The sequence below is a fragment of the Haplochromis burtoni genome, unplaced genomic scaffold (genome assembly GCF_018398535.1).
Source record: "Haplochromis burtoni strain Fernald_Lab_line unplaced genomic scaffold, NCSU_Asbu1 Contig_118, whole genome shotgun sequence".
NCBI classification, from domain to species: domain Eukaryota; kingdom Metazoa; phylum Chordata; class Actinopteri; order Cichliformes; family Cichlidae; genus Haplochromis; species Haplochromis burtoni.
Genome location: NW_024582479.1, coordinates 1,369,318 through 1,392,988, shown reverse-complemented (window position 1 = coordinate 1,392,988; position 23,671 = coordinate 1,369,318). Strand labels below are relative to the sequence as shown.

At 39.2% G+C, this 23,671-nt stretch overlaps 1 protein-coding gene across 2 annotated transcripts in view; it reads left to right on the top strand.

Annotated features, from left to right (window-relative positions):
- The window catches only part of pnpla7a (patatin-like phospholipase domain containing 7a), a 20,186-nt gene extending 2,779 nt beyond the window's left edge, over positions 1-17,407 (top strand). Inside the window, exons 9-36 of one of the 2 annotated variants that reach the window (XM_042223709.1) lie at positions 1,150-1,230; positions 1,790-1,918; positions 2,069-2,149; positions 2,273-2,399; positions 2,494-2,559; positions 2,666-2,742; positions 2,872-3,027; positions 3,186-3,263; positions 3,723-3,928; positions 4,042-4,173; positions 4,357-4,480; positions 5,667-5,780; positions 6,078-6,144; positions 6,523-6,672; positions 7,037-7,100; positions 7,355-7,523; positions 8,416-8,598; positions 8,779-8,897; positions 9,046-9,202; positions 11,742-11,858; positions 11,936-12,005; positions 12,204-12,320; positions 12,477-12,625; positions 12,746-12,893; positions 13,357-13,476; positions 15,046-15,130; positions 15,583-15,695; positions 16,205-17,407. In XM_042223709.1, the coding sequence (XP_042079643.1) occupies positions 1,150-1,230; positions 1,790-1,918; positions 2,069-2,149; positions 2,273-2,399; positions 2,494-2,559; positions 2,666-2,742; positions 2,872-3,027; positions 3,186-3,263; positions 3,723-3,928; positions 4,042-4,173; positions 4,357-4,480; positions 5,667-5,780; positions 6,078-6,144; positions 6,523-6,672; positions 7,037-7,100; positions 7,355-7,523; positions 8,416-8,598; positions 8,779-8,897; positions 9,046-9,202; positions 11,742-11,858; positions 11,936-12,005; positions 12,204-12,320; positions 12,477-12,625; positions 12,746-12,886 (2,874 nt within the window). In that variant the 3' untranslated portion in view covers positions 12,887-12,893; positions 13,357-13,476; positions 15,046-15,130; positions 15,583-15,695; positions 16,205-17,407. Of the gene's footprint in view, positions 1-1,149; positions 1,231-1,789; positions 1,919-2,068; positions 2,150-2,272; positions 2,400-2,493; positions 2,560-2,665; positions 2,743-2,871; positions 3,028-3,185; positions 3,264-3,722; positions 3,929-4,041; positions 4,174-4,356; positions 4,481-5,666; positions 5,781-6,077; positions 6,145-6,522; positions 6,673-7,036; positions 7,101-7,354; positions 7,524-8,415; positions 8,599-8,778; positions 8,898-9,045; positions 9,203-11,741; positions 11,859-11,935; positions 12,006-12,203; positions 12,321-12,476; positions 12,626-12,745; positions 12,894-13,356; positions 13,477-15,045; positions 15,131-15,579; positions 15,696-16,204 lie in introns of both variants that reach the window. The other variant, XM_042223708.1, reaches the window with a different exon arrangement.
- The last annotated feature ends 6,264 nt before the right edge of the window (positions 17,408-23,671 follow it).

Genomic DNA, 23,671 nt, shown 5'->3' with positions numbered 1-23,671 from the left:
GTTGTTTGTTTTTTTTTAAATTCTTACTGACCTGTAGGGCAGGGCAATATGGCCTGTATATGGCATGTTTTAAATAAACATTTAAAAGTGCAAATTCCTTGCTGACAGTTTAACCAAAAGGCATTTCCAGTACAAATTGGCTGACATATCCTCAGCATAACCATGTATAATATCCACAAAACTAAAAAAGGTTTTATATATATACACACACACACACACACACACAATGCGGTAATATTATGTTGAAGCACAGTATGTATTACTCCGCGAGGCTCCCGACTACGGTAGACATAATGCTCCGACAATCCATCAAGTGGTGCGGCTTCGTAGCTTAGCAAAGTCGAACTAAAGCACTTTTGACAGATTTTTGAGCGCGGTGTACCACCTAAAATCGGTTTGGTAATAACGATGGCCTGCTTGCATGCTCTACCAAAAAATGTGCTTTGGTGTGTATCTGACAGATGAAAGCCCAAACCAGTTCCACATCATTGAGGTTGTACCAGTTTTACAAAACAATTCTGGTTCATCTGTTTCATTCAACAATCTGCTTTTGCCCTTCTCATTTTCCGTCGCCGCCATGTGCGTATGAAAACAAAGGCGCTGCACATGCGTGTTTACCCATATTCCAACCCGATATTTCATTTTCTTATCATTGCCTAACATTATACTGGTATTACCGTGAATAGTATGATATGGCCCAACCCTACTGACCTGTGACATTACATCAATTTATATAGAAAATGGTAAATTCAAAAGTTGTATTGCAATTTTAACAACTGTGCCCACTGGTCATTATTAAAGTTCATTTTAAAAAGTGTGATGCAAGGTTGGCTCCAAACTGTACCTAATTTAATTTACATTCATTTTCAGCGCCTTTTCTGGTTTCCAGTTTTACTTCTAATGATAAAGCATGAACACCAGAGGACAGTAGAATAAATAGTAACTACTTTATTTTTGCCATCACAACAAGTCAGTGGCATCCCAATATGTTGTTGGCTTGCTTAAATTTTAATCATGTCCACTTAGCTGAAGTCCTACTTTCATCCAACTAGATGTCTGCTGATTTGTTTAGACAGTGTGAAATATTTTTACCTTATTAATATTATTTTGTTGGCATCATGTCCTGTATTCTTCTTTTCTGTATTCCAGGATGGCACAGAATCAGTGGTGAAGGATGTCCTCCCCGGAGACAGCGTCCACAGCCTGCTCAGTATTCTGGACACTATCACTGTGAGCTCCTGTTTGTTCTCTCTAGGTTATGTCCTCATTTGCCTTCTGAAGTGTCTGTGTCAGTGTGATTTGTTTATTCATTACCTTCATGCCCCTGAAACAAAATTAATGTACTTTGTATTTGCTGTAATTTGTTTATTTAAAGCTGCATCTTTTCAACTTTGTTTTTCTCTTCTTAAAAGACATCATTGTCATCCTTTTCACACACTCAGATTGATGTTGTTTGGAACTGATTGTGCAGTAATGAACTCAAACCACGTATGTAATGTGTAGAAAAATCAGTTCTTACAATAGAATAACTTTTTCATATCTTGTTACTTTGTTGCCATTGCATAGAAACAATTTAAACACTATCACACTTGTGTTATAGAGCTTTGAAGTGTTGACAGTTATTTAGGCCACATTAAAATGCTGCAAGCACAGGTACACGTACAGGTCACGTAATAAACCTTGGGGAAAGTATCCTTAGCCCAATTTATTACTTAGAGGACAGTTCCAAATAGATAGCTGTGAAAGATGTGGATGAGATTTCTCTGATTCTTATCTTCGATTTTGCCAGGGTTATCCAGCTCCATATAAAACTGTGTCGGCACGAGCTGCAACTCGCTCCACCATCTTACGCTTACCTGCTTCAGCCTTTGAGTCAGTGTTTAAGAAGTACCCTGAGACACTTGTACGCGTCATTCAGGTAACAGATTGCATTATGTAGTGTTTGTTTTTTCTCCAATTAAACATCTAATTTGGAGCTACAACATACAACAATTAGCAGAATATACTACATATCATGTTGTAGCTAGGGTTTTTCTTTTTTTTTTTCTTTCTTTTTTTTCTTCTTCAGATAATTATGGTGCGCCTCCAAAGAGTCACCTTTTTGGCTTTGCATAACTATCTGGGCCTAACAACTGAGCTCTTCAATCTGGTAGGAGCAGAATTTGTTATAGGACACCTATAGTATTTATGTGCATACACATGGTCACGATGACTGTCACACAAGTTATGATGCAATTATTATTATTTATTTACTTTTTTCCTTGACTGACAGGAGAGTCAAGCAGTACCCTTGACCAATATAAACAATGTGATGGCAGAAGCAAATACTGGAAAGACTCGACGTCTCCACTTCCAGGACGAATTACCTGCCGGAACCACTGAAAACACTGCAGAGACAGGTCAAGCACACAGACAAACATGCACTACATGCCGTTCAATTTCAGCTTTGTCTTGTACTGAAACTGATCCAGTGCTGGCACTTGACTTTTGCAGATGGTGTAAAGGACAGCCATTCAACCAGGAAGCTGCGATCCACCTCTATGCCCACTGAATGCACAGGTGGGTCACTGCCTTGGACATAAGCGATCATCAAATGCCACATGGCTGTATTAATTTCCTGCACAGATGTACTCGTTATCCTAATCCTTTGTTTTCTGAGTTACAGGTAATGACCTCAGCATGGCCTGCGAACGAGCTCGAGTTACCATTGAGGACGCTCCGTCAAGTCCTATCACTCACAAAGTAAGGTCTGCTTTTTACATTGAAGCGTGGTGACAGGTCTTGTGTATAAATGTAACACAATAGCACAGTATCTGCTGCATCTTACCTACTTCCTCCATAGTAGTTTCTCTCCTGTGCCTGTCTTTGTAGTCTAGTCTGAAGAAGAGTGTGACAATGCAACACACACCATCTGAAGTATTTCACTATACAGACAGTGGAGGGCACGCTGATGCTACCTATCTTGGTAAAAGCAGTGCAATCCTCCAAGCTGCTAAGAAAGACCTGCTGGGAATCATCCAGCTGCAGGTGAGGGGTTAATTGGAGAAAATTCAGCTGGTGTCAGTGTTCTGATCCTTTCAATGCACCCTTTTAAATTTATTTTTGTGGCATGTTAAGTGGGAAAATGTTAAATCCACAGTCTTGTCATCATAAGTGGATATTTAGAGTGTCTTTTTCTATTGCAGGACCCTAGTCTGCTTGAAGGCAGAGTAACCGTCCACCATGTCAAAGCTGGCTCTGTGGTAGCTCGTCAGGGAGATCAGGTTGGAACAACAACTTAGAACCTAGCTACTTTTCATTCTGTTTAATATTTTACTTCATTTCAGCTCTTGATTAATTTATGCCTCCACTGGACAGTGGGTCGACCTGGGAAACTAGTGTGCATGTAAAGTTGTGTCCATGTGAACTTGCTTGTGGGAAGAATTAGAATGCGGCCCCCTTATACTATCATATGGTTAAAGGCTATCCTGAGTCATACGCAAGAGGGGAAACAGGTTAAGCTTATAAAGTAAACAAACTAATCAGTCATTTAAAAATCTAAGGGATGACTGGGAATGACTTGCCTGTAATGCTTTCAACAGTAGAATTTGAATTTCAACACAGGTATTACTCATCTTAAAAATCATAAATTCAGTATTTCACCACCTGATTGTTAACAGCATTCAGAGTCGGACTGTTAAATCTGAGCATTTTCTCTCAATCGTTCCCTCTTGGTGTTTTAGGAGGTGAGCATCCACTTCGTGATTTCTGGCCTCCTCCATGTTTACCAGCGGATGATTGACCGTGAAGAAGAATTGCGCCTGTTTGTAACGCATCCCGGAGAGCTTGTTGGTCACCTTGCTGTTCTGACCGGAGAGCCCCTCATATTTACAGTTCGAGCTCAGCGAGATTGCAGCTTCCTCTCTATTTCCAAAACACATTTTTATGAGTGAGTGACCTGGGCACACATCCTCACACTGTTGTGATGTTCAGCACTGTAGAGTTGGAGGGGAAAACAAAGATGGCTACTTCTACTTTTGTGGATTATTCTTTATTCCTTAGGATAATGCGAGTGGAGCCCAAAGTGGTGCTGAATGTTGCTCATGCTGTGGTGAAGAGGATGTCATCTTTTGTCAGGCAAATAGACTTTGCTCTTGACTGGATGGCTGTCGAAGCTGGCAGGGCTGTTTACAGGTATTCCTCTGCTGACCTTGTGTCTCATGTGTGAAATCAACTCGTAACACTACAGGCATTACTTGGTTCATGTGGGACAAGTTAATAAATACTAATCGAGGGAGGGGAAGCTGAATTTGGAAATGTGATTGTGAGTTGTTTGGAGTAGACTGAAGTTATCTGTATTTTCTTTTCTTTTTGCAGGCAGGGAGAGAAATCAGACAGCACTTTCATAGTGCTGAGTGGTCGACTGCGCTCAGTAATCATGAAGGAGGATGGCAAGAAAGAGTTGATAGGGGAGTACGGACGTGGTGACCTGATTGGAGTGGTAAGCACCGTGACAGCCAGAGGGAAGACAGCTGGGGAAGAGTTGATGGAAGACTATTAATATCCATGTTGTATCAAACAACACTAGCTGTTTGTTTTCATATAAGAACCTGTTAAAAGGTTAGATATAAAAAAAAAATTACAATGTTAATATCACAAATGGAACTGCCTATTAGCTGTCAGTATACTGCATATGGCTGATGAGACTGGATTTCCTGTATGTTCTACTTTCTACTTTCAGTAAATACAGACTAAGACCAGTACATCTTGGGATATATTTAAACAAAGGGGGGAAAAAAGAACAAAAAATGTAGCCAAAAGGCAGCTGAAATAGAATATGCATAAAAAACAATCCAGATAATTATATCTTTTTCATGCCCTTTGTCTCGGGCTCTTTTTGGGACAGCTAAAGTGCATTTAGACAAAAGCATGCACCAAATTCATTTGCCAGACTACCAGAGGAGTGTGGGTGTTGTTAACCTTCAATACTGGTCAAAAGATTTGGGTCGTAATAAATGGATTGTTTGAAATTACTGCACTTCATATTACAATCAAAGGGAAGATGGGGGGGCAGCATGACTTTGGGATACATTTTTATACAAACATGATTTGATGACAATGATCGAATCTGATTCTAAGATATCTTCTAAATATTTTAATAGTTCTCAAATTAAACTCTATATGGTATTTTCAGCCTGTGTAAAGCAAAGTGACTTGGTTTAACTCATCCACCTCTCTGTCAGCTGGTGTGACTGGTTCAATACTTCTAATAATACCTGGGTTAATGGATCCTATGGTTACTGTTACCTGGAGGAGAGACGCTGTCATTGGAGCTTCTGTGATAGTGATTGTGAGACAAATTTAGCATGGCTCAGATGTCAGTTTTAGATGAGGGGTAGAGGTTAATTTTAGCCTTTTAGCTTCGCATGTATTCTTATTTATTTGTTTATTTATTTTTAATCGAAGGAGACAATCAATGTCTGTTCAGAATATACAGTGCCTGCCCTAAATGAAATAATTGATACAGAAATGGCAAATTCCAGGTATAAATTCTGTACTATTATTTATAAAATTATAACAAAAATGTTGATATAATTATTTATTAAGATGTCCAATTAGTTATTTACTTGCATTCCTGGATAGGCTTTGTTTGGATTTTGTGTAATTAATGACTTGTCTGTGCGCAGGTAGAGGCCTTGACCCGTCAAAACAGAGCGACCACAGTACACGCTGTACGAGACTCTGAGCTGGCCAAGCTACCAGAAGGTGCACTTTGCTCTATCAAGAGGAAATTTCCTCAGGTAGGCCTAATCTAATGTGTTAAATTCATCTTATTTGAAAACAATTCTGTTAAAGTAATCCTTTTTACTGGAGAGAACAAGTGCTATTGCCTCACCCGTCCCTTTCCTTTAAACAAAAAAAGACTTGAAGTAATCATGAAAATAATACAGATAATTAATACATTTAATCAAACTAATAAAAATTAACATGTTGCATTCACTGAAACTCATCACAATAAACATTTAAAATAAAATCAGGAAATGACTTTGTACTGCAGAATCTGAGTAACAGGGCTGATTATAAAATGTGCATCTCAGGTTGTCACCAGGCTGATCCACTTACTCGGACAGAAGATACTACAGCAGGTCAATGGTCCTCTGACAGGTGTGTACATCTGTGTGCTATGCTGCCTATTTTGCAGGCTCTTTCCTGGCTCAGACATACTGGCAGTTTTTGTTGACGTACCATAAAGGGAGTGATTGTGTGGCACATCTGTTTGTTAATGGATAAACAAATATCTTGTGTTTAATTATAATAAACTGAAAATGTTTTGATACTGTTTGTAATTAATAAGGTTTGTAATTTTTCTTTGGCTCTTGCTAAAAACTTCTCAGAAAGTCCTTTATGTAGGGGCTGGGAAGCAAACAAACTTTGGATTGAACATATGCATGGTCTACACATGTTTTAATTGGTTAGGTTCTCCCATCATTTCTGGTATTAAATCTGTTTTTCACCATTTGCAAATCTGTAACACATCTCCAGCTCGCAGTTTGGCCCTGCACACACCAGGAAGTAAGTGGGATGCAGGAAACCAAGCCTCCAACCTCTCCACTGTGGCAGTCCTGCCAGTATCAGAAGAGGTGCCTCTTACTGCCTTTACTCTAGAGCTGCAGCATGCACTCCTTGCAATAGGTAAGAATGGAAAGAGATATGGAAGCTCAAATTTGGCTTATAATCATTCACTGCTGTTCTCGACACAGAAAACGCTTCAGGTCATGGATGATTGTTTATTTTAAACATATGACCAGCCTACTGCTGCTCTTCACCCAGTCTGTTGTCATTTTCCAAAACTTCTTATCGAGGACATGGAGGCATGATTAGAGGGGCTGCCATGATGGAAATGCTCTCCCTTTAAGAATTCTGGATTCCTATTTGCATCCTAATTTGAACTGTAATTGAACCAAAATCAAATCACCTTTCAGCTGTCTGTAACCTGGACGTAACACCTCCTTGAAGTAGACATTCATGGGTGTAATCTATCATCTCTCACATAAAGGTCCTACTCTTCTACTGACAAGTGGTATTATCAAACAGCGTCTTGGAGCTGCTGCACTTGACAGGTATGTTTTAGGCCATATTCAAACATTTTATGCAATTTCGCAGGTCCATCTTCTCTTATTCAAACCTCAAATAAAATGAGTATTTTTCAGTATCTTACTGCTTTCTGTTGGTTTTTATTTTCTTTGTGCTTTGTCTTTCACGCTCATTAAATTCTGCTAAAATTTGCTCTATTGGCACAAGAGGAAAATGGATGTCTTGGATGCTGCCAGCAAAGCAATGCTGCCTGTCATTAATGGACTCCTTTCCTCTTTAGTGTTCATGAGTACCGTCTGTCCAGCTGGCTGGGCCAACAAGAAGACATCCATCGCATAGTTCTTTACCAGACTGACTACACACTGACCCCGTGGACACAGAGGTGCATCCGTCAGGCTGACTGCATCATTATTGTGGGATTAGGCGAGCAGGACCCTACTGTAGGGGAGGTGAGGTGTTCACTGGTTCCCAGGAGAAGAGAGAGGTGTATTACTAGGAGCTGTTAGAGCTACACTTTCAAATCATGCAAAGACACTCCCAAATTACTGTGAAGCCACATTCACAAATTATTGTGAATGTGGCTTCTTGTCACCTCTGCCAGCAAATCAGAAACATACCTGAAAGCGGCAGTGTGGTGAGATGCACCTGCAGGGTAAATAACTCAGTTAACAAAGATTCTGCAATTCATTAAAAACAGTTTTGTATGAAATTGGCAAGTTTGATACTGGAAGCTTTCTGGTTTCTGTTTTGTTCAGAAATGAGTTGGACAAATCTTTGACCTCATGCAGGTAAACAGTTCATGTGGAGAATAATCTCAAAAGCAATGGGCCGCTTTTTTTTTTTTTTTTTTTTTTTTTAATTTTTTTTTTTTATATAAATAAATTGTGTAGTCTGCTTGTGTAATCTGTCCCTGTATAATTGTATCTCCATCTTTTATTTTATCTTTCAGGGCACACATGAAAGGTGGTGTATATGTTACAGACACACTATACCTTAAAAAGATGCAGGGCCTGTTGGTCACACAAGAATGCCTGAACCAGAACATTATTTATTTAAAATACATATTTAGTGGAACTTTTTTTTTCTGCTTATTCTTTCACTCCAGTTTTTAAAGATAACAGAACATTGTATTTTTTCAGATATGATTAAGAAAAGTGATTGTTTGTTTCATGAAACCTTTGCAATAATCCAAAAATTTATAAAGGATTTGCACAAGTTTGCTGCCCCCCCCCCCTTTTTTTTTTTTTTTTTTTTTTTTTTTCTTCTCTCTTCTCTCCCCCAGGGACTCAATTCCTATAGTTCATAAAATGTTCTAAAATATCTGTGCTGCTTTCTCTGTAGTTGGAGCGTATGTTGGAAGGAAGTGCAGTGCGTGCGCAGAAGCAGCTTGTGCTGTTGCACAGAGAAGATGGTCCTGCACCCAAAGGAACCGTAGACTGGCTCAACATGCGAAGCTGGATTTCCAGACACCTCCATCTTGCCTGTCCCCGAAGGGTCTTCTCCAAACGAAGCCAGCCCAAACTGGTGAGAATGGAAGACATGGCCAGAATGTGCTGTGTGTCTAAACCCCCCCCCCCTTTCAGATCCACCCTCAGCTTCGCATTTTGTAGTTTTTCTTATTTCCTGTCTTTCAACATCAGTACATTCATTCTTATCCCACTTGTTTCATCATCTTCTTTTAGCAGTACTTTGCTTTTTTTGCAGTTGGAGCTGTATCAGCGTGTGTTTGAGAAACCAGCAGATCGCCATTCTGACTTTTCCCGCCTGGCTCGTGTTCTTACAGGCAATGCTATTGCTCTTGTCCTGGGAGGAGGAGGGGCCAGGTAATGTTTGTCACATGCTTGTTTCTCATCATAATTTTAAAGACAACATTATACAACATCAGCTCCTAATGATGCTGGTTATTTATGTCAGTCTTTTCTTTGTAAAATTTTTCACTTTCCATGTTTGTTCCCCCACCCTTCTAACCAGGGGTTGTTCTCAAGTGGGTATAATGCGTGCACTATGCGAAGCTGGCATCCCCGTAGACCTAATTGGCGGAACATCAATTGGCTCCCTGATGGGCGCTCTATATGCAGAGGACCGTAGCCACAGTCGCTTGAGGATAAGAGCTAGAGAATGGGCTATGGTAAGAGTCAAAGTGGCAATTGCTGCAGTATTTCAGATCTAAATCTTTCTGAATGCACTGACATCTGCTTTGTTTTCCATAAACTATTCAGACGTTGTCCCATTCTTTCTTTAAAAGTCACTTATGAGGCAGTTACCAGAACTCCAAGTTCAACCACAGTATAATTGTTTTGGGTTTTCGTTTTTTTTTTTTTTTTTTTTTTTTTTTTTTTTTTTTTTTTTTTTTTTTCTTTCCCCCTTCTAATGTTGCTTAAAAAATAAATAATAAAATGGAGGTGTGGTTTCCTGGAATGACATTGAGCAGAGAAGTCTTGAATTTGATCAGTGTCAAACTTTTAATGATAGCAATCTAGAGTATGTTTTAAACTTGCTTTAAACTGGGTTAGTTATACATGGATGTGAGACTTTCTTCCTGAAATGATTTAAGTCTAATCCAGTTTAGATCTCAGTCCTGCTTTTAATTAAATAAACCATGCTGAGCACATGAACCACCATTTCATATCACGTACAAGTCCTGTTCCTGCCATTGAGTAGCTCTCTGCATTAGAATGACTTGGCCTACATCCACGCATCGTTTTCTCTCCGTTTTGGCCTCCCGTCCACACTGAGACGGCACAGAAAGTAAATGCAGCGTTTTCAAAACGCTCGCGAAAACGCATACATTTGAAGACTGTTCTTATGCGTCGCAGTGTGGACAGCGAAAATGGAGACTTTCAAAAACGATAATGCATGTTAGTCATGTGACCAATTAAACAAAGATAGCGGAGGGCATTATACAGCAATTGTTTTGTTTGCGCTTAATTTGGCAGCCCTATTAAAGATTAATATCAGTTTGTTTGCTTCAGATCGCTTTTCTTCAAATTCTTTAATTCTCACTTGCTTTTGCAACTTTGTACTTTTGTGTTACTCGCAGCAACAACTCCACCTCATTGTTAGTCCATTTAAAAAAACAAACAAAAAAAACCCTGTGCTTTTCCTCGACATTTTGCCATGACGTTTCAAAGAGCCGGAAAGTAAATGAATGGTAGACAGAAATGAGGCAGGCTGAATCTTCTTGCGTTTCACGCATGCGCAGGACTGGAACGTAAGCGTTTTCGGCCGTTCCAATGTGGACGCAGAACTCTGTGAAAACGACTGAAAACGCTAATGTGGACGCGGAGCGTTTTCTGAATCTATTCGGGCTAGTGTGGACGTAGCCTTAGATGTAACACTTCAGCTGTATCCCTATTTAGTATGCATCGATCTGTGTTTGCAAGCCCCGCCCATTCTTATGTTCACTTACTGCATGTGGAAAAGACACAATAATGTAAAAAGTTATCACAGTGATCAACAAGGAAAGGGAGTACTCTGAAACTGTGCCATGTTAGGTAACCCTTTAACCCTAGATGGGGATGTCTAAACATAAGTCCCGGGGGCCAGAATCAGTCCACTATAATTTCAGAAGTTTTCCTATTGATAAAGACTACCCATCCATCAAAGTAATTAACTAACAGGTAAACAGTTAAATGACAGGAAAGTAAATTTTTCAACTATTGCCTGTGTCCTGGACTGCCTGTGTAATGAACTATCGTAACTTTTTCTTTAACTCAACACATTTATCATGTTTCACTGGTCCAACCTGCTAAGATCAAAGTGAATTTGACATCACTGTCCTGGGTTTTCTGCTCTAAAAGTTAGCCCCACCTCACAAGTTGACAGTGTTGATGTGTTATATCTTAAATCTTAGCTAGAACACATGAAAGTTAAACATGCAGGTAATGTTACAGATGAGCATTTTAGCTTACAAGCTGGAGTAAACAAATTGGCCAAGGGTGTGGGGTGTGGCGTCAAAATTAGTTTTGCAGTATTTTGAAGGCATTGAGGCAAAATGCAAGAAATAGCTTTATAGTGTAATACTCGTGACACAGTATTGACAACTAGCAGGGCTTGTTACCGGTATTGATACCGGTATTTTGGATGCTATGATATGGCACAGCCCTACTTCTAGCATGTTTTAAGAAAAACAACTTCATATGGACATGTTAATACTGTAAAAAAATGTAACTTTGTTGGAACATCCATTAAAGCTGATTTGAGACACCTGCTCTGTCTCAGATCTGCAGGCAGAGCATTTGGTAGGTTTTGGTTTTCCACGTTGTATATGGCCTTTCCTCCTCTGGCTCTGTTCTTGCCTACAGAAGGTTCAAAATAAGTTTGTTCTTAGCAGACTCAATTGATGAAAATTAAGATGTCACAGGAAGCAAAACTTGTATAGTCAATATTGTTCAAATGATTGAGAAATGTACACTTGTCAGACAAAATATGACAAAGTGTGTGTGTGTGTGTGTGGTTTTTTTTTTTTTTTTTTTTTTTTGGCGCTGTCGGGTATATAGGTGCCCAGACACTTGTAAAAATGAAGTTAAACTTTTAGGGATTAATTCTGCTTTGCACTTAAGCAAAAAGATCTTGAGTGGCTTAGAGGTGGGAAACATTTATTTAATCGTTTTATTTATCTTGTTTTTTTTTTTTTTTTTTTTTTTTTTTTTTTGCTTTTCCTGTAGGAAATGACTTCAGTATTTAGGAAGGTCTTGGATTTGACATATCCAATCACATCCATGTTTTCTGGTGCTTCCTTAAACTCTGGCATAAACAACGTCTTCAAAAGCAAACAGATTGAGGTGAGCTAAATGACAGTAGGTGTGACCCAGCTGTTGGAATACTGATCTGAGGCCAGTGTAAATTCTGTGTCATGTAGGACCTTTGGATCCCATATTTCAATATCACAACTGACATCACTGCCTCTGCCATGAGAGTACACACTGATGGTAAATACAGTGTTCAGTTTATTTATTTTGAAAGAATCATTCTGTTCTTGATTGAGTTTTCTGAATTGTTTTTTTGTGGTCATAGATGATCTGACTCTTTTTAATAGTCTGATTAATTTTCGGTTGATTCATATTGGTTGCTTGCAGTTAGGCTTTATGCCTTTTAAGTAAGTTTAAGTTGCTTGTTTGTTATTTGAGGTTCTCTATGGCGGTATGTCCGTGCTAGCATGTCTCTATCGGGATATCTCCCTCCTCTGTGTGACCCGAAAGATGGACACCTGCTGATGGATGGAGGCTATATCAACAACCTGCCTGGTTTGTTACATTCAGTTTGTACCTTCCCTTATTAAGTATTAAAAGTAGCCGTACTTTGATGTAGTTGCTCAGCTGTTTGCTTATAGCAATATATTTTTAATTTTACCAGTACTGTATGCTGTTTGTCTTGATGTCTTCTTCCCCTGATTCTCCCAGCTGATGTTGCGCGCTCCATGGGGGCCAAAGTGGTAATAGCTATTGATGTGGGCAGCCGGGATGAAACAAATCTCACTAATTACGGCGACTCACTCTCAGGCTGGTGGCTGCTATGGAAACGCCTTAACCCCCTTGCTGAGAAAGTTAAGGTGATGGATTGATTAAGAGTAAAGACACACCATGCTGTGCAGCAATGTTTTTAATTCTATCAATAAAAATAAGGATATTTTTGGAAATCATTTCAGTGATTTATAAGTTAATTTCCACAGGTGCTAAACATGGCAGAGATTCAGACTCGGCTGGCCTATGTGTGCTGTGTGAGACAGTTGGAGTCTGTGAAGAGCAGCGATTACTGCGAGTATATCAGACCTCCAATCGACAGATACCGTACACTAGAGTTTGGCAGTTGAGATTGCTGTAAGTTCAGATTATTTGAACTGCGTGGGCCCCCCTGTAAGTATTTCAGAAATTAGTTTTCACCTGAACTCTTTTACCCCTGATCATGAACAAGTATTGAAACTTTCAGATGTTGTAAGACACAAGTTTTTCATTATCTGAAACACTAGACCAGGGGTAGGCAACTCCAGGCTTCGAGTGCCGGTGTCCTGCAGGTTTTAGTTCGCACCCTGGGTAAAACTGATAACACACCTGAATCAAATGATTAGTTCATTACCAGACCTCTGGAGAACTTCAAGAAATGCTGAGGAGTCATTTAGCCCTTTAAATCAGCTGTGATGGTCATGGACACATCTAAAACCTCCAGGACACCGGACTCGAGGCCTGGAGTTGCCTACCCCTGCACTAGACCAACTTTTAAAAATAACTTTTTTGGCAAATAGAAAATGGTACTGATATGTGAATATGTTTGTGTGATTTTTAGGAGGTGGGGTACCAGCATGGCAAGACTGTGTTTGATGTGTGGCGTCGTAGTGGTGTGGTGGAAAAAATGCTGAAAGACAGACATCAAGAAGAGTTCCACAACACGCAAAGCAGAAGCAATGTAAGGATGTTGGCAGTGAACAACACATGGACATACACTATCCAATCCAATTTTATTTATAAAGCAGTTTAAAATACCCAGCACAGGAACAAAGTGCTGTACAGAAAATAAGTTAAAACAATAGAATAAAAAAAACAGCAAAATAAATAAATAAAACACATAAAACATAAAATTAAAACAGCCCTATGTAAACAACAAGATAAAACAGCATCGAATCACCTAAAAACAACTAAAATAAAAAACCAACATCTCACGTGGTGTCAAAGGCCAGGGTAAAGAGGTGGGTTTTCAAGAGTGACTTAAAAACAGATAAAGAACTGGCCTGTCTAATCTCTAAAGGAAGCTCGTTCCACAGTTTGGGAGCTGCTACAGCAAAAGCACGATCTCCTCTAAGTTTACGCCCAGTCCTACAGCTGTTAACAAAATGTGTCAGGAAATGATGAGAGGGTATAAAAGCTATTTTCTACAAAAGGGAAGCTCGAGGAGGAGAACACTTCTCTGCTGTAGTTTATGGTCTTGAGTAATCTTACGAGTCTGACTAATTATCTTCAAAATCCATGTTCCTTGCATCCAGAGTTTAATAAATAAATAAATGGTATCTTAAAGTGAGCTTAACACCCCACTTGCAGTCCTTTCACATTGAATTGACCAGTTGGTTGGTTAATTATTTTGGGATCATTTTCTCACATTTTATTGGTTGTGCTATATGACTTGCTGTTAACAGTGCACCACTTTAGACCTTAAGCTCTTTTTTTTTTTTTTCTGATAAAGTAATAACAATAAAACTATGAATTTGCTTTTAATGTACACAAAAATAGATTTTTGTGTACCAGATTTGTTCCAAGCAATGTCACAGAAAGACAAAGCTCCTAACCAAGAGATGACGAGAACGATGGAGACAGATGAGTTATTTACTCCCAGTTTGAACAACAACACAAGGATGAAGGGTAAAACAGCAGGACTCACACTGGCAACCTCCCCCTCCCTGATAACAAACAACAAAGGCAACAGAACAATTGCTGAAAACAGGATGGAGCCACTTTTATGATTGCAGATCTGAGACCGTAATGTTTAAGACTAAATGGCTTCTGTTCTCATTCTTTTAAACAATAGGCATCCCACACAGTTAATGAATGCATTTCTATTTTCAGATGCTACTGGAGAGTACAACAACCAGGGGATGCAATGCTTCTCCTTCTGTGATACATTTGATACTATTTATTTGTATGAATGCACAAAATGCAGATCAAGACTTAAAAACATAACCAAGGTTTTGGGACTAGCCGAGCTTTAAAAAAAGGCAAAACCAGATGTGCTTCACTGAAAAGCTGAAATTGCGCACAAGTCTGCAGCAGATTTTTTTTTTCATGCAGTTAGTTTCCATTATACTTTGCTGTAATTTCCAACACACAGCAATCTAGAGGAGGACAACTCCATTATAGTGTTTCTTGCAGCCGGCATGCTTGGCACACAGTTTGGAAGCGTATTCAAAGACAAAATTCCATAATGCCTCCTCAGTAGTCCCTGTAACTGACTGTGGCTTTTTTTTTTTTTTTTTATTATAAAAAGGTGGTGACATGTCCCAATGCTTCCTTCACTGACCTGGCAGAAATTGTGTCCCGCATTGAGCCCGTCAAACCTCCTCTTGTGGATGGTAAAACTACTGACACACACTCCAACACTGCAGCTTTCAGCCACACTCAAAGTACTTTTTAAGTACGCTCATGTCTCCATGTTTGTGTTTGTCATTCTTGACCTAATGAAAAACAAATCAACCCCACAAACAAAAGGTCATATTTTATTAGGTCAGAATTCTAACAAGTCAGGAGACTGACTTGTTAGCCTCAGTGTAAAACCTGCTGACGGAAAGGGAACGTGTTTTTATTGTGCAATTTAGTAACTAAGCATTTACAAACTTGTTTTTATTCCTGTTCTCTCTATTTATAATGCATTTGTCATCAAAGTCCACCCTGTATGACATTTCAAATGTTCTGACTTATGCACCTGCACACCCACGTGTATTTGTCACCATTCTACACTCCAAATATTCCAGTTTATTCACCCACAGTGTGCTTCCTGTCCCCCACTCTTTCCTTGCATCAGAAGAATCCGACTACCACACTGACTATGAAGAGGATGCACTGGAGAGTGCTCTCTCTGACATGGAGACGTATAATCGCTATGGAGAGCACACCGAAGGGGAGGAGACGGCTGACACGGTGCGAACTTGTGGTAGTAAGATTAGAAACTGTGGGCTCTCTTTAAAGAGAAGAAGAGCAAGCAACCACAGTGAGGAATTTGTTTTTTACTCATGTCTAAAACAGGCTTTTCAGGTTCCATTATAATTAATTGTATTGTTTTGCAACACAAATTTCCATTATTGCAAAGGTTTGTCTGGCTTACAATGACGACACACTTGATCGGTCCTCTCGGTAAAAGGATTTTCATAAATCACTCCTTGGGAAATCAGACCATCCTGCTGGCTACTATTCAAAGTCAGATTGAGGTTCATACTGGAGTCTGGCCAGTTCATGCTTTAAAAGTGATTAATATCATTAAAATTTTGAAATTAATTGGAAGCCATTGCAGGGGCACCTAGTTCAACTAAATTGATATCATTTAGAAGTTGGGGCTTGAGAACATTGTATACCTGCAACAATACAATTCAGGTTGTGTTTTGTATTTATTTATTTTATGGCTGTCTGACAATTTAAACATTCATTTTTAGATTTAACAAAGAAAAATGGGGATGACTATGCACGCCTCAACCTGATTCTCAGGATGTAGAACTGGATGGGAGATCGACATGCTCCATTACCCCGCCCATCAGCTGCCACCATCAGTTTCCAGATATCCCTAACCGTTCACTGGAAGCGATGTCAAACCAGCAAGTAAATTCTATTTTTGTGAATGGTGGAGTAATAAAAGTTGCTTAAACAGGTTAGCACAATGGAAGCATTCTGTCTTTGCTACATTTTACCCTCCAGTGTGAAAGACCAGACTCTACCTGCAAAACTTGTCATTTTGTCGTGTGTGTGTGTGTGTGTATGTGTGTGTCTTTCATTTCTGCCAACGCCTCTCGTTATCGATACAGGGAAGAAAATGAGCTAGCAACATAGGGTTGACAAGCAATTTCTCAAACACTGCAGAATAAGCGAAGCACAAACTTCTAACCTCTTTAGTCACCCTTCATGCAGTCATCTCACTTTCATTTCCACTACACTGTTTAACATACCTGCATTGTTTGACTTGTGTGTTTTTGTTTTTTAAAACGAGCTGAATTATATCAAAAGGTATTTTAAGTAGCAGTTATCTGGACTGTTAGACAGTGTAATGCCAACATGTCCAGCCTTTGAGTTTGAAACTCTGTTCTGGCCATGTTGGATTGGAGCTTAAAATATTTTCAGTGGTTGCAATCCACTTCAAAAAACTAGTTTTCCCCCTTTTCTGGTGAGTCCCCCCCCCCCCCCCACAAAAAAAAAAATTCTGTTTTGAGTCTGATGGAGACTGATGAAATCTGTAGCTCAACTTGTCTCTACATAGTTTATCCACTGGAATATGTGCTTGACCAAGTGTAGGTTGTTTTTGTTTTGCTTGTTTGTGTTTTTGTTTTGTTCTTAGAGCTAGGGTAAATTATTATTATTTTTTTTAATTAAAAACAAGTTATCTGTACATACAGATTTTTTCAATGTAGTCAAAATATATATTTAAAGAATATATACATATTTTATATATGTGCCAATTATGTTGGCCTTCTCTATTAAGAGTTGTTCAGTCATTCCAAAAATGCAATTCAATGCACAATCGGTTAAGTACATAGCTTTGATTAACATGCATACTTGTATGACACAATTAAATTAATACACTGCTAATTTAATCTACATAGTAACAAAAAGATGACTCGGAGGAAGGATCTTCGCCAAGACTCCAATAAAACATTTTTCAAAAACCACCATGCTCAAATTCATGTTATTTAATAGTAAAGGAGTACTGTATTTTTCAGACCATAAGGCGCACTGGATTATAAGGCACACTGTCGATGAATGGGTCTGTTTTCATACATAAGGCATACAGAATTCACTTGCAGCTGCTCTATTCCCATGGTGTTGCAAACTAACCTCGTATTGTGGATGGATTATCTCAGTTGTTCTCCTGACTGAAGTTTGGTCCATTTACAGCATCCTGCCATGCGATTTCATTTGTCGCTAACCATCGGGAACCCTCACGTTAACCTTGCATGTTACTCGAGTGGGGAAAAAAGTTAGCGTTCATCCTCCAGCCAATTTTTGTGTTTATGTTATGCTAACATAGCTGTGTCGCTAGCAATCATGTAGCAAATCATTATACCAAGTAGGCCGATTCAGTAACCCTACAAACGTCACTGCTTTTTAGTTTTCTGTCTTCATTTATGTTGGAAGTGATAGCAGAGCTGTACGTTTTAGTTTTTTCAGAAATCTCTCAGTCAGAACATGGTACATCATGTTTAGGTGGAAACTAGCGAGCTAACTTCCTGCTAACTTCTAACTCAGTTAAATTTAATAAATTCTGTTTTCATGGATGCCTGGATGCTAAAATTAATCGTTATACCTGGTAAAGTAGCAACGCTGATAATTTTTTATATTTTTTTTATTTTTAAAAAGATAAAAGAATTTAGACAGTTTTTAACTCTCAATGATGCCGCAGTGTTCGTTTGATTTTGGGACCTGAAGCAAACACAGTTTTGGCTCCTGACTACGGTAGCCGTAATACTACCATCAAGCGGTGTGGCTTCATAGCTTACTAAAGTCGTACTAAAACATTTTTGGAAAGATTTTTGAGCGCCGTGTTACACATAAAATTGGTTCGAGGTCAGTAAGCACAACCAGAATTCATACATACGGCGCATCGGATTATAAGGCGCACTGTCGGTTTTTGAGAAAATTAAAGGATTTTAGGTGCGCCTTATAGTGCGGAAAATACGGCTATGTAAAAGATGAAATGACAAAAAGATGGTGTTCTTTCCATGGAATCCTAAAGTTTGATTTGAAGTCCTGTGTTAAGTCTGTGCTGTAGCTGCACCATAGCCTTAACAAAAATATAACTTCATGTACACATCATATGCTGTACAAAGTATATTTATTAGCACAATAAATATAATACAGCTGTGAAACAACATGTGATAGACTGCCAGTGTAGACAGCTCAGCTTAGTTTAACAAATGACTAACAGGTGACTAAGCTAATTTTCAATTGGCTGTTTTAAAGGGGAAGCTCCACCGCTCAATCCTGATGTCCAACAAAATGTAATAAATTCTTCCTTTGCTCGTTTTCTACTTCTCAAAGTCTCAGAAAAATCTGACTTCATGTTTTTTCTTTTTGTGTAATCCTGCTAATATAAGAAACTACAACAAAAGTGTTATGTCTGTGGTGGAGGTAACTAGTGCTGACGATTATATCCTGTATTTATTCATATATTACTTGAAACTAAATTTCCTTTTTTTTTTTTTTTTTTTTAACACCAATAGAAAATGATAAATGTGAATATGTAAGTTTTTTTTTTTTTTTTAATGTAATTTATTTTTTTGTGGCTAACACTCAACAATCCAAAGATTCTTACATTAACTTTTTTTTTATTTATTTATTTTTTATTAAGACATTATACGAGGTGAATGATTATCAAATTGCTGTTGTAGAACTTCTAATTGTTTCGGGAGCATTTTCAGTATGAAACCAGAACTCGACCAAGGCTGTTTTCTCTTCTTGCTTTTGTTTGCAGCAGATACAAACATAGATTGTGTGATGGTTTAAAGTTGGGGGGGTGAATAAGAATCTCTTTACTTAAAATTGACCCATTGTTTATTAGCTGCACCCTACATCAATATAACAATATCTAACGGCGGCCCCCTCGGGCGTAAATCTAATCAGAACTTTGCCAATGCAGCTTTGCTTTCTTCGTCTTTCATTTCCTTATAAACTCTGATGCTACACTGCCTGCAGCCTTACATTATGTGTACACGGCGAGAGAAACCTTGTGATAAACACTATGGGCTCTCATATGATGTTTGGTTAAATGTGGTCTGTACAACAGCTCGAGACAAGAAAACGTTTGCTGTTTACCAATGAGGTGATGGAGTTCCTAACCCTCTGCACAGGGAATCAATCTTGTTTGGCAGAGTGAACGTCTCATGGATGAAGTGCTGATGTAATGTGTGGAACTGTGCCATGAGTTTAATGCAACCTTCGATGACCCACGTTGGGGGGGGTGGGAATGACCACTTGTGCCCTTATTTGACACCCATTCCCATACTAATGATGTAGACTGAAGAAGTCTACTGTTAAGCCTGTAATGTACAATTACTGCCCAAATGTGTGTTCCGATAAGCTGTTTTACTAATTAAACACTGTATTATGTGTGTTTGTGTGTTTTTGGTTTTTTGTTTTTTTTTGTTTTTTGTTTTTTTTTTTGTTTGGTTTTCCTTCTCTCCAATTGTCTCTATTACAGTTTATTGTAAAATAAATTGAATTTTGCAGAGAAAGTAACTAAAAATGAAACCATCAAGGGCTTTGTTACTAAAAGGGCATATCTTATGAATAATGTTTTAAGGCACTTGGTTCTTGGTGAAAAGGATTTCTCCATGCCTTCCAGGTGAGGCAAAATATTAGGAACACCACAAATGTGTTTCAGAAATGGCTATAATATCCTATAAGTAACCAGAACATTAATAACTATTATAATTAATATGAGAGATCATACTTTCAATTATTTAACAGTCTAAGCATTGTCTCTCAATTTCCCCTTGGCATGAATAGAATTATTTTAATCACCACTAGCCTGCTGATGGAGAGCAGGACGAATCATCCTTGAAACTAATCAAAAAGATTACACTTTTCCAGTTTTGGTAAACCCTTGTGAGTTGTAGCCTCAGTGACCTGTTCTTATGTAACAAAAGTTACACTGGGGGAGATCAATGTGTTGTGCCTTTAGAGATGCTCTTGCACATACCTCGTTTGTAATGAGTGGTTATTTTCAGTCTTGCTTTCCTATCAGCTGGAATCAGTCTGGCCATTCTCCTCTGACATTGGCAATGCATTCTTGTGGAGAGAACTAACACTTGATGGGTCTGTCTAGCACAAAACTCTCGCTGGAACAATCAGAGACAATTCTACTACAACGGCAAAAAGCATTAGACACCAGGCAGAACTCTTTGTGTGATCTTGTGCATGAGGGAGAGAACTGTGACGAGCGCTGCTCCTGACGCTCGAACCCCACAGAGATACTCCAGCAGTTAAAGAGATGGTTAGCACACAAAACTTACAAGTAGACGTAGCTGTATCAGTGGATAAGTTAAGCACCCAAGAGTGATAGTGGTGTCTGGTATTTCAGACTATTGTAACGCAGATGAAAGGGGCTATGTGCTGAGTTCAGAAGTGAGTGTAAACTCTGTATCACTACACAAAGCTCACGACTAGTTTTGAGAGCTCTGGCTGCTCTGCATCGGCTGTTGATTCAGATAATACTGAAACTGACCTTTTAAATAACAAGTTTATGACACTTGGCTTCTACATTTTCAGCCTCTTTAGGGGCATAACTGCACTCTATATAATATACCATATAAAGCATATATAATGGTGCCAGGGCATTTCTCAGGACGCAAGGTCCAATAAGAACTATGATAGTGGATGGTGGGGATTACCATCATTTTGGCTTGGCTATAGGTTTGGTGTCATGGCTATCTTTATTCTTGACTGCTTAATTAAATAACACTGCAGTTTAATATAGATGGACTCCCCCTTTTCAAAAGCGGTAGACTTCAGCATTGTCTTAGAAAGCCAAAAAGTTTTGATCAGTTTTAAGGCCCATTTATTCACATTTTGAAGAATGACACTTATTTGCAATGGCTGACACTCAAAGTATGTCCATTTGTGTGTGATGCACCTGCAATAGCTTTCATTAAAAACACAAAGGCTCATAATGGTTATTCTGGTTGTAATAAATGTGTTCAAGGTGGTGAGTGGAAGGATGAAAAGTTAATGCAAAGTTAAGAACCGATGCTAATTGTCACTTAATGACTGATGAAGACCACCACTTGAATCAAATATCGTCTCCTTTGGGTGGTATAGTGAAAAGGGTTACAATGTTTCCCTTAGATTATATGCATTTATGTTGTCTTGGAGTCATAAGAAAACTCATAAACACATGGATGAAGGGCAAAGTACTTGCAACTAGCCGTCCAATCTGACCGTAAGGTAACTTTTAGTAAAATTGAAAGGACTGGGACCTTACACGCCAGTTGAGTTGAAGAAAGCTGCAGAAATTGATGCATACATTGTACAACACATACAACATATATTTTATGTTGGATGTAGGGTCTGTGGTAGGCATTACATTTACATACAATGTACACCAGCTAACATACCTGGGAGAAGAATATAGACTCCCTGGGCCTTAAGGTAATATCTCAACATTTCCTTATGAAAATGACTTGAATTGGTCAGATTAAACATCTCTTGTGAAAGACTCACTTGCCTTTATAGTAAATTGTGAAAAGGCTTTCAGAAAAAACTGATGCAAACACATCACAACTGAAAAAAGTACATAGGATAATGCATCTGCATCATAATGGCCCACTTGTGACTCAAATAGACCATTCAGAACAGGAGGGGATAACTGTACGAGTTGTAGATGTCGTTGCAATCGTTTGCAATACTGTGAAAGTAGTTAATGACATGTTTGTAATCTTCCAAGTGTTTTGTTACAAGGAGTCTTACTTCCAGTGTCCCCTCACCCAGAATTAGTTGCCACTGAGTGTGGCAGTCTTGGTGTAACAAAGCTCAGCTAAGCTTAAATTGTCCCTTGTTCCTGGATAAATGGGGAGAAGCTTTCATGGCCTCCATGTCCTCCTCTAGAAACGTTTAATCAATAAGAAGTGAACTCTATGATACATCAGACTTGCAGTCTGAAGACGAAAGCCAGACCAGTCTAAAAAGAATACCACAGAAAAGAGTGTTTGGATTACCAGCGGACGTTAAAACAATGCAGACAAAAACTTAAAAAATAAAGAGTAATTATCAGGTCATCAAAGACTGGAACGACCAGAGTGGGTCCAACCGAAAAGTCTGGAAATGGTACGTATTTCACTGGGAGCGACTTAACTTTGAACAAGCAAGGACATTTCTAATAACTCATTAGCTGTGTCCAAATTCAGAGGCTGCATCTTCCTGAAGCCGCATTAGTAGGCGATTACGTCACGGCGATGCAACGAAGGCAGCCCAAATTTGAAGACTCCTCTAAATGCGGCCGACAAATGCGTCCTCCTTTTCCCCAGATTTGAAGGATGGGTCGGGTGTATCCTTTGTGGCTCAACCTATCCCAGAATTCATAGCGCGGCCCAGCCAATTTCAGTTTCCATTGTTGGAAACTGGAATTGGCTGCTCGACCGATTACAAAAAAATTAAAAAACTTATTGGTTGAAAAGCTGTTGTTCTGCTGTCAGGTGTTTGAAAAGGTTTTACGAGCCAGCCCTTCAAGGGATAAACTGAGTCTTCAAGGATGTAATAAGCAGTATTCACTGAAGCTTCTCATGTGAGCTGGTAGGCGGTTTCCCCGGCTGGCTAACTCCCACAGTGTGGACAGTCTCTGAACCTGAGCGTCATGCAAGCTCTGTGGCAATCCAGCAAACATGTTCCAGTACCGACCTTTTCCATCAACAATACCCTAAATGATTATGTAGTGCGAGCCAGCCTTTACGGTTGAAATAGTATGATAGTGTTGTGGTGCTATGATGGATAGGTGGGAGCCATCAATAGCGCTCAAACAGTACGGGCGCCCCCACCTGTTCTCGATGTAGGCAGGCATTTCCCTGAACCTCCCCTCATCAGGAAAACAGATTTGCTCTGGTGCCAACAACGTCTCAGTTGCAGCGCAAAACTCTTGCACACACAGACACACAGTTGTGATGCTTACTCCACAAAGATGTCCAGTACTCTCGCATTCTGAGCCAGTAGCAAGTTTACACGGTGCAATAGCCACTCTCTATTTCAAGGGCACACACTCACCAAAGGTTGTGTCTTGTTGCACAGGAAGCTTAACATTTCTTAAGACATACTAAAGTTCTGCAATGAAATCACACCACTGGGAAGCTCGGCTGAATGCCCAGACTGATGGTTTGCACCAATAACTTTGCAACACTAGAGTAGACTTGTAGTCAAGACCGCCT